The sequence below is a fragment of the Gobius niger genome, assembly GCF_951799975.1.
Source record: "Gobius niger genome assembly, chromosome: 10".
NCBI lineage: Eukaryota > Metazoa > Chordata > Actinopteri > Gobiiformes > Gobiidae > Gobius > Gobius niger.
The window spans coordinates 21,445,663-21,458,904 of record NC_136861.1 but is presented as its reverse complement, the minus strand read 5'-3'; the positions used below and the strand labels follow the sequence as shown (position 1 = coordinate 21,458,904).

At 44.3% G+C, this 13,242-nt stretch overlaps 2 protein-coding genes across 10 annotated transcripts in view; one reads left to right on the top strand and one right to left on the bottom strand.

Moving 5' to 3' along the window:
* socs3a (suppressor of cytokine signaling 3a) overlaps positions 1-13,242 on the top strand; it is a 165,388-nt gene that overhangs the window by 76,023 nt on the left and 76,123 nt on the right. The window lies entirely within an intron of this gene.
* Positions 1-13,242, bottom strand: part of bahcc1a (BAH domain and coiled-coil containing 1a) — a 67,887-nt gene that overhangs the window by 5,693 nt on the left and 48,952 nt on the right. For 4 of the 9 annotated variants that reach the window (XR_013793346.1, XR_013793347.1, XM_079565462.1 and 1 more), the window contains exons 6-24: positions 13,041-13,155; positions 12,768-12,964; positions 12,472-12,627; positions 11,706-11,968; positions 11,273-11,615; positions 10,178-11,101; positions 8,934-9,103; positions 8,728-8,864; positions 8,527-8,637; positions 6,224-6,335; positions 5,770-6,001; positions 5,500-5,661; positions 5,025-5,183; positions 4,632-4,894; positions 3,510-3,587; positions 3,000-3,129; positions 2,808-2,922; positions 1,895-1,970; positions 153-261 (exon numbers count right to left, since the gene is read on the bottom strand). Coding sequence is in view for 7 of the 9 variants with exons in the window: in XM_079565462.1 (XP_079421588.1) it covers positions 153-261; positions 1,895-1,970; positions 2,808-2,922; positions 3,000-3,129; positions 3,510-3,587; positions 4,632-4,894; positions 5,025-5,183; positions 5,500-5,661; positions 5,770-6,001; positions 6,224-6,335; positions 8,527-8,637; positions 8,728-8,864; positions 8,934-9,103; positions 10,178-11,101; positions 11,273-11,615; positions 11,706-11,968; positions 12,472-12,627; positions 12,768-12,964; positions 13,041-13,155 (3,852 nt within the window). In the remaining 2 variants the exon portion in view is untranslated. The remainder of the gene's footprint in view (positions 1-152; positions 262-1,894; positions 1,971-2,807; positions 2,923-2,999; positions 3,130-3,509; positions 3,588-4,631; positions 4,895-5,024; positions 5,184-5,499; positions 5,662-5,769; positions 6,002-6,223; positions 6,336-8,526; positions 8,638-8,727; positions 8,865-8,933; positions 9,104-10,177; positions 11,102-11,272; positions 11,616-11,705; positions 11,969-12,471; positions 12,628-12,767; positions 12,965-13,040; positions 13,156-13,242) is intronic. The other 5 variants (XM_079565467.1, XM_079565463.1, XM_079565466.1 and 2 more) reach the window with 5 other exon arrangements.

The window sequence follows — 13,242 nt, the reverse complement described above, 5'->3', positions numbered from 1 at the left end:
GCATGAACTTGACAGTCATAACTCAAGCAGCTGCACAGCAAAACACGGAACATTGTTCAATCAATGCGATAAGTCAATAGTAGTAAAGTAATTGAAGTAATTCTTCGCACTGGTAGTGTGTATGGATAAAATGACTCAGGATCCTGTCTTACCTCTGCGGACGTAGCCAGGGTACAGGCAGCGAGAGCGCTCACTCCAGTAGGCACACACTCTGGTCCCTTCTGTGAGCAGAACCTCCGACTCTGGACGCACATCCAGGACCTGCCAATCAAAACAACAACAGAATTTATAACACAAACGTATACAGTGGTTTCACCAAGTTGTCTGTTCACTTAGAGGTCTACACTCAATGCCTTTCAATAAAACTGTCCCAAACGCTCATCCCATTGCTCTCCAGTTCTCAATAGTTGGGCAGTTTTTGAACATTCATTAAAGTTTAGGTGTGTGGTGAATTCCACACATAGCTCATATTTCATAGACAGCCTCTCTCTTTATAAACATAAAAAATAATAATATGAACATTTTCCATATCAAACTTCAACATAATAACATAGGAAAAAGGTCATGAACACCCCCTGAAGCCACTGTACATGTACACAAACACACATTGCTATAAAGTGTGCGAGAGCTTTGGGGCATTGTTCCGGGGCAGCCACTGTGCCATGTTTCCAAGCGGTACTTATCTCATGCCAATGTGTGCCAGTCAGGCCTGAAAAGAGCGGAAGCCATGATGCAGTAAATCCTGACTTGCTGAGTAATACCAAAGAGGCCCTCAATAGCGGGGCTTGTGATTGCAGGTTGCCAGATCCTCCCTCCAACAATGCAGGCAGCCCCAGCATCCGCTGCTCACTGGGGGCTCTTTCATTTACTGTTGCCATGGTGAGGGCTCTTTGACGGGATGAGGTGTGGATGGGTGGGTTTGTGTGTGTGTTTGTGTGGAGACCAAAGAGAAAAGGAGCTGTCACAGGCTAATAAATGCTTGTTGGACAAACGTACAGACAAAAGGGTGAATAGTAATTAGATGAGATACATATAATACGGAAGAAGCCACAAAGTGCGTTCATTTTCCTATTATTTCACTCTAGATCAGGGGTGTCGATGATGACTCTAATCTTTTGTCCATACTAAGTTTTGGTAAAAAGGCCTCGTGGTGTACCTTGTTTTCCTATTAGGACAGAGAAATGACTTGGGCAAGCAAAACACACTATAATTGACTATGTTTAAAGTATATCTATTTATATCTGTAGACTTTATTGTCCTCGTATGGAAATTTGTCCACCATATTTGGCATGTCTTTCAACAACTGCCCATGTAAAGAGCAGCAGGAGGTTTTAGCCAACTATGAATGGGTTTTCGGTTATATTCTTTGGACAATGGAGCGTGCACTTATCTGCGTTGCCCTTCAAGTTTGTGTTTGGTGTCTGGACTAGCAACACCCACAACAGGTATGCTATGTTAGTGTTGCTTGACCCCAGAGTTATCAGTGTAAAGACCAGCATCCTCTCAGGAAGTGTCACTGATTGGAATTAGAAAAGCTTGAGCGATTAAAATTTCGACTTTATGCTTTTCCGTTTAGGCCGTTAACAACAATACCTTGACGTTGCTATGGGAAATGGGCATAAAATTGACGTCATTTTGTCCGGCCTTTTAAACTGAATACAGGTGTTAGCAGGATTATCCCACCCACACGCAGTGCTGGTTTTAACGGACATTTACATAGTCAGACATAAACGCTCCCACCTCCATCTGTCCATATTCACATAAGAGGTTTAGACGGCCTCGCCGACCCCAAGAGACAGTCAAGGGATGTTTGAAGCCAAAAAAAATAGCCATAAAGGTTTGGGGGGGTCAAAGGTTTAAAGGTGAATGTGATGGTAACGATCGATGAACTTACAGCTTCCTGAAGCAGCTGGTCCAGTGAGTAGATCCGCGGTCGGTTTCCTCGTTCGCCATCGATCAAAATGCTGAAGCTAAAAGGAAAAAAAACAGCAAACAAGACTATTTTCAGATTTTTGTATCATGCTTTGGTCAGACATGACTCCTACTTGGTATTGATGTACAGAGCCAGGTGTGTGGGAAGATTATATAAGAAAAAAAATATATAAAGATCAAAAATAAAGAATGTTTTGTAATGATTATTTACAAACGTTGGTAATACATGGAGGCACCATGCAGAGGTTGGGCGTGTGAGTTACTAAGAAAACACAAAATACCAAAATATCTGTAGAATTTAGTATGTTTTAAAGTAAATGCTTGATTAGAAAACCTAACATCAATGCTTAACCTCTTACCCCCCTCTTTTAGTTGCTCTTATGTCGCCTTTGTTGCATTTTGCAGGTTTTTTTTTGTCAGTTTTTGTTGCCCTTTCATTGTTTTTTATGTCACTTTGTTGTTGTTTTTTTCTGATGCTTTTGTTGCTTTTTCATTTCTTTTTTGTGTCACGTTGTTGTTGTTGTTGTTGAAGCTTTTAGATTTGGATAAAGCCAAACCGGTTCAGCTGGGGTTAAGAGGTTAATTCATCATTCATAAAACATTTACAAAGCATTCCTCATCATGTGTTACTCATTGCTAAGCTAAACCATTATCGCCCAGACCAACACTTTAGACCAGTGCCCATAACCTTAACTAGACACAGGGATGTTGTGCTGCGTTACCATGGCGACTCATAGAGCATCTGTCTACGTGTTTATAAATGATTAATAAACGACTAAGAAACTCTGTAAATGTTTTATAATGTAAGTAATGAAGTATCTGCAGGTGCTTTACAAGTGTGTGGTTAAAGTGTTACTGTAAATGCGCACACTCACATATCTGGGATGTCCAGAGTGCGGACCTTTGCAGCATACAGTAGTTCGTCTTCCTTTGAGATCAGCACTTTCAGTCCGTCCGTTAACACGTCTTTGGTCAGCGCGCAGTTGGGAACTACGACACACGTGAAAGCAATGCTTAATCATTTGGCTTCAACAATCTGGAGAGAAACTTTCGTTACTTCGTCTTACATTCAGCGCTCTTATTTTTGTACAAATGTCTGAATTCCTCCTCTTCCTCCGAGAAACTGCCTCCATCCATCTGAAAGCCCTCATCCGCTGCGAAGCTCTCCAACAGCAGACTCACAGCGTGTCCCTTTGGCTGGCGAACATGACAGAAGGGAGGGACACAAACATTCATGAAGGCAAGAGCTCATAACAACATAAACATGGAGCTTCAATGTGTGAGAGAAGAATCGCGTTTTTTTAGCAGTAGTTTGTATCTTCGAAGCCGCAGGGGGGCTTATGTAGAGGCTGTACTGTTGCCTATCAGGAGGCAGTTTCTTCATTTTCAGCATTTGTGGATTTCTTTCACAGCAGAAGGTGTGAAGCAACCTGTTTCCCACATCTTTCTGCTAAGATAACGCAGCGGGGGGGCGTCAACTGTGCAATGTGCAAATGTGTATTTTTGAAGTTTTGCTGTAAAATCTGTAAATTAACAGAAAAAAAACCCCACAGCACTGAATTAATGAGTTTAACTACCTCGTGGTTCTTGTTTCTACGGCTTCTTCCCTCGTCGCTTTGCGGAGATGGATCTCTCACTGACCAGCAGCTTCTCCTCTGTTGGGTGAACACAACTGTGAGTGCAATCTGAATAGTTCTTTATCATACGCACAGTATATATAACAATGAAACTTAACATTGTGACCACTGACATGTACAGCATGTGCATCACATATACCATGATCTAATAAATGGGGATTCAATGGCCCTGTACATGATCTTTGTGACTTATAGTGAAGTGCAATATGTTTTGTCCAATTTCAATTTCCGTAAACTACACAGTTTTCAAGTGGTTTACGGTCGTTTACATTTTCTTATTTTGGTTTGCGAGATCATGTGGCTAAAACCAGTATGTTGTGAGCTTTATCAAGTCCTAATTCTAAGTCTTCACAACATAATGTCTTATGAAATAACTTTTTAATACAGATGTAGTCATGCTGCTTGTGCTACAGATGTATAACTCAAATAATGATACCTTGTGACAATATACGTTTGATGTGGAATGTAGCTACAAGCTCTTACCATGTGAAATACTGCAAATTGTAAGGTCTATATAACTGATTGACTGTATTGTTGAAAATGCCATTGTAATAGGAAAATGTAACTCATAATCAGGTACACGCTCGTGGTTGTGTGTGCCTGGGTATGAAAAAGGTATACTTGAACTTTGCATTTTCTTATGGTACCTTTATCAATGTAATGTGAATTGTTACAGTTGTTGTTAGTTGAGTACTGAGAGTATTGAATATAGGGGTAGGCAAAATATACCGTCAATGGGGTAGGCACACATAAGCTTCAGCTTCAGCCTACTCCTTTTGAGCTTCCATTACTGTATAAAGATATGACGTCTGTAACTAAATGAATGTAAACAGCTCAAATAAATTAAACTAAACTAAAAACTAAACTGACTAGCGCTTGTGCTCCATTAAACAAAACTCAGTGTCTGAATCTGGTCCGGTCCACAAATTCAGACAACTCAGATTATGGTTGTAGTACATTTTATAAACCGCTGCAAGTGCATACTGCATACATTTTTCCGTCATGTAAGCCAATATTATACATAAGGATAAAATGTTCCATTTTCATAGTTGAATGGCCTACCTTATTAATCGCGCCTCTCAGCATTGTGTTCTTGCGAGTTGCCCTCTTGAGCCTTTCTGTGGTTGTTGTGAAAGTGGCCAGTCCCATAGTCTTCCTGTACCGGTTGCCTCGAGCGCCCAGGCTGCCCCAGCGTGGCTCCTTCAACTTGGACCCGGGCTGGTAATCTTCGAGACGCTTTTTGGTGGCATTGGATGTCCCCAGCTTCGACTGTGACTTCTTCTTCACTTTGACCTCACCCTCCACTCCAGGCCCGTTGTGGGAGCCTAAGTAGTTCAATTAGAGAAACTGATCAGGGCCAAACTAACAATACATGGGTAGAATTGTAAAGCAGATGCTTTCCATCAAAGACAAAAAACAAAGTTGTTGACTGAATATATTTTTGAAGTAGTTTACCATAAAGCTCCTGTCTCTGTTTCTTGTTCCTAGCTTTCTGATTGGCTTCCAGCTTGACAATAGACGAGGGCGTTGGACCTGTGGTGGAGGAACCAGAAAGGACCTCTCTGAGCTGTGTCCTTGCGTCATCACTGTCACTAACCTCCTCGTCTTCCACATCTGTCAGGTAACAAACAACACACTTTACATGCAATATACTTTCCATGCCTCCCTACAGCTGATCAACAAACTAGCTTTAATTACTATGACTCATTTATGTTCCCTCTCTGTTATGTTGCAGGCACTTCATTAACAGATAAGAATTAGCGACTGTGTTCATACGCTGTTACTCCATGATGTTTCCTGGTGTGACCACTTGTGTTGCATGTTAGTTACACATATAGTTTGCGTGTGACTGGAATTGTTTCTATATTCTGTGTCTGAAGTGCTCAACATACAGTATAGCATTGCACAGCATTGTAATTTGAACGGATACCTTGGTCTGAGGAGTCGGTTTCTGGTGGAGAGCTCTCTCTGTCATGTAAAGCCTTTAGTCCTGACTGAGATGAGCCCTGCTTCATTGGTCTGGGTGCCTTCTTTTGTCTACAATGCTCCAATCCAGCCCAACTTTCCAGTGGGCCACTGTCCCCACTCCCTGCTGAACAAAGTGCAGTAATTAAATTAAAAATAGAAGTGGATTTTAAAGGATAAAAGGCAAAACAATGCTACATTGAAAATGGCAGGCAAAATCAATAGTGTATTGTACCTGTGTCACTTTGCCCGCCTGACTCTCTCCTGGGTTCAGCTTTGTTCATGCCCTGACCTCTGTGTCCGTGTTTGGGGTTGGAATTACAAGGCGAAGCCTCTTTGTCCCTGGAGCCTGACCCTGAGACACTCTTTTTATGCTGGTTCTTCTGTTTGAGCTGAGCTGCATCGGCAGACACCTTAGAGCTAAGCACGCCATGGAGAGTGCTCCTCTTGCAGCTCTGTGCTTTTATCTACGGAGAAGAGGGACATGGGAAAGTCAAAGAGAGGCAGCTACACTTCAGGTCAGAGCAGCTGCACACGGATAATAAAAGACATAAAGGCTTTATTCTTTATACACAAGTAGGACATGATATATATTAACAAAGCACATTACTAAAATAGATATTAACTTCTGAAGTGGAGGACTTTTGCACCATGTGTATATCAAGTGCAGAAAAGACATGGACTCAGACCTGAGAGCTGCTTAATTCAAAGCTTCGACTGGATAGCCTCTTCTTCCTCCTCTGGTGGTCTCCAGCGCCAGTAGAGTGATCAGGTGACAAGGCATGCCCCGCCCCCACTGGCCTGTACATCAATCAAAAGTGATAATTGGCATCAATTCAGGCAGAAGGTTACTTAGAAAACAAAAACACTAAAAGAGGGGGAAAAATGATTAAGTCAAGTAAACACATTGACTGCAATTTCAATCTATTGTTTAAGCTGGAAGTAGAAGCCTCAAGACTTGATCTTAAATGTATGAAACACTGCATAGCTTTACCACGCTGCATGGTCATTGCATTTGTATGCAGCTCTATTGTTCTCTCTGAATATCAGAGCTCCACAGTTGCATTTTCATATCACAGTGGCACACTCTTTCCCCTATGCTGAGCACCATCAGAGGCCAACCTCTCCAAATGCCCTTGAATTTCCCCTGGAAGCATGCCCATGGACTACAGAGAGAGCCAGGTCGTGCTCAAACAAAAGATTATCTTCACCTCTCACACTCTGTGCATCAGCAAGGAGACCAGCCACATTAACCCATTCAGTAAATGAGCAATAAACAGATAAATATGAAATAAATAACTCTCGTGGTACATATATTGTGATTTAATTTTTGTTTAAGTGCCTCTTATATAAATATGTGATGGTCTTTCTTTCTATGTCCCTTAATCCGTGGGCATTGACAATAAACATGAAAGGAAAGATGATGTTGGCCTTGGGACAGTCAGCCCACTGACACTGAGTGACAGAGGTGGCAGTGGAGTGTGAGCGGTCCCTGCGAGGCACAGCTTGCGTCTCGATGCTGACAAACACAATGTGACAGAGTCCCTCCCCTCAGTGGGGGGTGTTAAGGCTGCACATACAGCGACTAATTAAACAGAATTGATTAGCAGGGTTTGCTGGAGTGCACAGTGCTCATCCCCCCTTCCCTCAATCAAAGACCCCAATGCTCTACCCCTAGGAATTTTAGACACACGCAAAACAAACAATAGCTGCCTAAAGGCCCGTGGGGGCGCTGCAAAATTCATACTTAATTGTGCAGGAGCAAAGTATACACAGACAGGCTTAAATTCATCTCTTTCTTACACTATAACAGAGATAGAAGTAAAAAGGGGTGAGAGGCATGCATAAGTCACCCACTGACCCACTGCCCTTCATCTCAGCATCAGTCGTAAAAGGCGTGAGTGGCTGCGGACCAGCCGGACCTACGCGCTTTTACATAACCCTGCCATGTAGCTCAACATGAGGCTAATCAGTCCCCAGACTTCGCCTTCTCTCAGAACGTCATACTCCACTGGTTCATAAGCCAAGTCGACTCTGAAACCCTGGCATGTAGTGAGTAATTTCACAGATAAACGAACAAAGCAGATCGATAATACCGCTGTGCAGACTGCTTTGCTGGGCGTTACTGTCACTTATGAGCTGCTTCACTACTCAGACCGTGGCTGACCAGGCTTGAGGGCAGGGCCTCATGGTGGAGCATGAGGGGGTGACAGAGCAGAGGAACAGCTGGGAACACTGTGGACTGATGCCCAGAAGCCTCCAAGGGAATAGCAGAGGGACACATCACTATGAGGTGACATTTTGCAAACTAATCCCTAGAATACCCTGATGACATTGCTAATTGAAACCTGACAGCAAAACCTTGATCCCCTGAGCACCTGTGCATCCCACTGAAACAGCCCTGTACCCCTGTTTGGGCAAGAGCTACTGCCAAAAGTGTCAACTGCGTTTTGCTTTTGCAACTCAAATCTGCTAATTGTTATAGATGCCACGTGCGAGATGACAGCACTAAATGTCAGTTTACCTATCAGGGCTTGCACAGTTTGACAGTCATATTACCCTGCTGACCCTGCATGTCTGTGATGGCAGAGCTGTGTCACATTCCTGGTTGTGGCAGAGATTACAGGAGAATTCACAAGACTCTAATTACCCCCAGCCCGTCATCCGTGCCTTATGCGCTAAAACCAGACACTGCCCACCTTAAACCAAAGGGTCAGTCTGTGTTACAGTTACTGTACACCACCAGAGGAACCTGGAACTCTTAGTGGCAACATGGGCAATAAATCAAGCAGAAATACAGCTGTGCACAGTGAACACCTGGCACTAAGTACAAGTAAAGTTAATACTGTGCTCATACAACGAGTCATCCTTAATCATGACTTTATTACACTCTTAAAAGCTTTAGCTGCTTTCCCATCTCACATAGTTCCTGTACAGCAATGTTAAGCACTGGACTGGGGCCAAGAGCAGGGAAGCACCCGTTTATACTCACTTGACTTTTCTTTGGCCCTCATTTGAAGACAGTGAACCAACGGTGGGCTTCTTCTTCCTCGGTCGGCCTGGGCCACGCCTTGCAGGGCTGCGAGGTGTTTCTTCTTTCCTGCTTGCACAAAAAAGAAAAATCAAAACAGTTGTCATTGAAGGCTATTGACAGGGTGTGACATGACAGCCCTGTCTGTATGATCTGACTCACTGATGATCATGCTTCCTCTGAAGCTTGGCCAGTTCTCTCTGTTTCTCTTTGTAGTGCCGCTGTAGCTCTGCCAACTTCACGCGCATTGTAAGCTCAGGACCATCAATAGTTTCAACACTACCTTTAGCAGGACACACCTGTATACCAGAAGGCAATATTAGTGGTTATTCTTGTGAACAAATCTACCTCTACAGTTTTGGACTTACAGGTTCATTACGAGGGGTCCAGCTGCATTTCCTTCGTAAATTGAAGGTTCTTCGAGGTGGCAGGTGCCTCTCTGAACTCAAGCTGCTGGATTCTGGATTACCCATCTCTAAGGCTCGCGCAGTCGCCAGGGTTGCCAAGCTCTGGAGGTCAAACATTAGCAACTCGTCTTCTGAAATAAAACATGCAGGTCATTTATAACATTGAACTCACAGTTCTACACATCAGATATTATCAAGTCGGCTCGTTTTTATTACTGTGGGGTGGTTAGTGCAAGTTTGAACATTATTATACAGTTGAAATAAATAGCTTGAACTCAAATATGTAATGTGAGAGATTTTGCTCACAAAGAAACAATACCTCGTCTTTAAATCAGTTCATCAGAAACTATGATCTTTCCTTGTTCTACATCTTATTTTGGCTGTGCGTGTGGCGCTTCTCTGAGCTGTCAACAATAACACTTTGTGAAGACATCACTGACTCCAAAAAGCGTTGATACTCTTTTTATAGACGCCTCTTTAGGGAGTGGTTAAATGCATTAGGATGTTCTGGTAAACACAACACATCCTTTGCATGAATAAAAGAATACACAATGCTTTGAAAAACAAGGAAGCTTTTAAAGGCACTTTAAGACAATGAAGTCTAATGAGGCAATGCACGGGGGGAAACACAAAACAGAAACGGCAGATTTTGAGAGTATCAAAACTTTCTTTTTCGAAAGTGAACAATTGGTACATTTAAATTGTATTTTTAAATGTCTTTTAAGGTGCGTTGCATTTTTTATTGTATGTGTAAGTGTGTGTTTAATGTAGTTTTGTTCTGGAGTGAATCAAACTGGCAGGATGGAGAGACAACTCCCAGAGGAAAGCTGAGGAAGAGAGCTGGAGGGTGAGATTGGGAGGTGTACATGCGTCACTAGAGGTACCGCCTTGTCCGCCTGCTTCTTCTGCCTCTCTTGAGGCCTGTGTGTGCATCGTTAAAAAGGGATTTGTGAAATAAAAGTGCCTTTAACACACCAAAGACTAGGAATGACAAGAAGGCATGTTCTCTAGGGACATGTTTGAATCCACCAGAGGCTTGTGAGACCAGCAGTAAAGCCGTGTTTCTGAGAGTGTGGTGTCTAACAGAGGCTCGGTCTGAGGGGCCGGGGGAGCGGGTCTCAGTGGACAGAGTAAAGAGAGGGTAAACTACAGCAACTGTTCTGCTGATATGTTAATGCACAAGGAGAAAGATGAGTGGTCCTCACCCTGGCTGTTCCCACAGGTGTGCCGCTGCTGCTGTAACTCCAGATCAGCTAACTCACTGAGAAGCTCCATGCCGGAGTGGGACTTTGGCGGAGAGGGGGTGATGGCTGGGGCGCTGAAGGGGAACAAGGGGAAGGGAGGGACGTCTGTGCAGAAGGCTGCAGCTATCAGCAGCTCCAGACTCCAGTAGCATGGCACCACAGGTTTGTGAGGCATGACTTGAGTGTCATTACTCTGAGGGCTGAGGGCAGTAGACAAACACAGAACATCCTCAGAGGCATCAGGAGCTGCTGCCTCGCTCTCCGTCCGAGGTCCACCTTCCTCAGCATTATCAGCAGACAGGGTCTCCGGAGCCAGCGCGGCAGAGCAGGGGCTGAGCTCACTGGTGCAGGCCGGCCCTGTATGCTGCTCCTCAGGCACGTTGACCTTTTGCGCCGTCTCCACCTGGCTCTCCTCCGCTGGCTCATCCTCCTCCTCTTCGTCCAGGGTGATGACAGCTTGTGGCCTTTCGCTGTCCTCTGTGGATAAAGGGATTGGACAGGAGGCAGCCTCACACACCGGGCTTGTAGCAGGGGGGCAAACAAGCACCTCGTCATCACAGGGCCCCTGCTCTGCTAACTCCTTCTTTGCAGGCACATAATGGGCTGTTACCTCTTCTACTTTCTCCCTCTCCTCCAAGACCCTAACTACGTCTTCATCCACTTGCTGCACCGATTTTTGAGGTGAGAGAGACTCCTGCAGAGGTCTGACCACAGCTTGACACTCTAGTCCCTCTCCTAAACTGGTGAGAGACTGGGGAGCATGGTTTACTGGCTCCACTTGGACAGCAGCCAGGTCGGCGGACTCAGCCAGCTGCACATCTTCAGAGGAGGGCACATTTCTGTAGCCAATGGCAATACCAGGGTACGCATAGCCAGGAGGCAGGTCTAAATGAAAAGATTTACAGATTACCAAAATGCAACAAAACAAACAAGTTAAACACTAAGGCATGAATGTACTATTAAACTAGGGAACGTGGTTATGGATATCACTTTTTTAATCTTTGACAGCTTTTTATAACTGATGTTTTTGGCAATGTAATAGCTCTATCAACATACCCGGCTCTAGAGATTCCGGATACTCTTGTGGCAACTCTATCTCTGCACTCTTTTCCTGGTCCTCTGGCCTCTTGGACATGGAGGGCGGTAAGGGGCTGATAGCAGGAGACTGGAGTGCCGCTGCAGCTGGGCTGGGTGCGGGGCAGGGAGTGGAGGGGGTGCTTTTAGGATGCGGTCTCACTGAGGGAGACTGGCAACAAGGGGACATGTGAGTGGGGCAGGCTCCGGGCGTTGGGGTGTTCCTCTGGGGAGGGTTATATGAGTACGGCTTGGCTGGTTTAGACGTCCTGGGCTCAGCAATAAGTTCTTCCAGTTCAGATGTTTCTTCTGCCCTCTTCTGCATCTGCAATCACAAAGGAAGTGTTTAACATTTGCTGTTACACAAATTATACATTTATCCAAGATCAGTTTGAGGTGAAATATTTGTGTTGACCTGTGCATTATGCATGGGCTGGTGCTGCATGTCCATGTTAAGGGCAGTTCTTTGCTGGGACTGGCTTTGAGCCTGGCCTTGAACCTGTTGCGGCGGGTGGCTGTGGTGCTGATGCGGGTGTTGAAGCTGAGGATGCTGGATAGAGTACAGCTCCTGTTGCCGTAGAAACTGAGAGCGAGAGTACACCGCGGGATGCTGCATGTGGGAAGGTGGGCCCCGGGTCCCATATACAGGGGGCCACAGTCCTGGCTGCTCCATCACGTCTAATGAGAGAGAGAACAGGTAAGTAAAGGAGAGGGATAACTTTAAGAAAAGGAAATGCACGACTTGTAATGCAGGTTGTTTCTCCCAGCCTATAATCTCCCATTACCAACCTCCCACACACTCATTTAAAACACTGAAACCATTATAGGCCATTTGAAAATCATTTTATATTTTATTACACTGACAAAGACAAATCTACTCAGAAACAAAATATGACGAAGAACCACATTTCCCCTGACAGTAGAAATCCCACACTCACCCCTAAACTACACACACTTCGCAGGAATGATGGAAAATATAACATTAATTACATGCAGATGATAACTGCACGTTGATTAGTATTTGTAATGCTGTTGGGTGGAAAAGTGTCAGTGGCCTTTGCACAAACCACAGAGTGGGCCAATAATAGCACTTTGTTTGTGGACAACCCTATGTGACTTTTCATGGTGGCACAAATAATCAAACCTGAGAGTATGGCCTATTAGGAAGAACAGTGACAAACCAAGGGGATGAGTTGCCGGGTGAGCAGCAGGCTCAGTGGGAAGGACAACTAGTGAAGGGTCTTGGGGCAGAGGCAGGACTGGCTGAAGAGGGCCTTGCATTGCGGCAGAGAATCCTGGAGGAAGATTCTGGTGCAGAGCACTGTGACCAATACCTGCTTTAGATAACAGATATATGCATTTAGAGCATGCTTTCTGGCATCTAGGTTTTAACAGTGAGGCTTGGTTACAACATGTAGAGGATAACGTAGTTATTTATAATAATTATTCTTACAAAGAGGTAAATTAATAGAATTACTATAAGAGTGTCCCGTCATCCATAGAGATGGGCTTCCCGTTCTTGGCATCCAGTGATGAGCAGAATGTGCAGCAGGATCTCCTAATTGGCCAGACTGAAGGGACGTTCCACCCGGGACCATCAGATGAGAGCTCAGGTCTCCATGACAGCTGTTGGGGGGATGAATCCTTGAAAACTCCATCCTTTCCTTATTATCCCTGGAAAAATGACAATATGTTAATGCAACTTTATATCTAAAAGAAGTGTATTTTTATTATAATAAATATTTTTTACCTAATATATTGTTCTCTGTCTCTGTCCAAGCAGGTCAAACCTATCTGATCCCCATTCATTCTTTTTCTCTCTTCATCTGCTGATGGTTCTGAAGAATACATGGAGCGGTTGACTCCTATCAGACAAACATTTTCTTATTTAACCAATTGCTTTCGCAGTTATGGCTCTTGATGCTGATCATAGAAATCTCATGAACAGACAC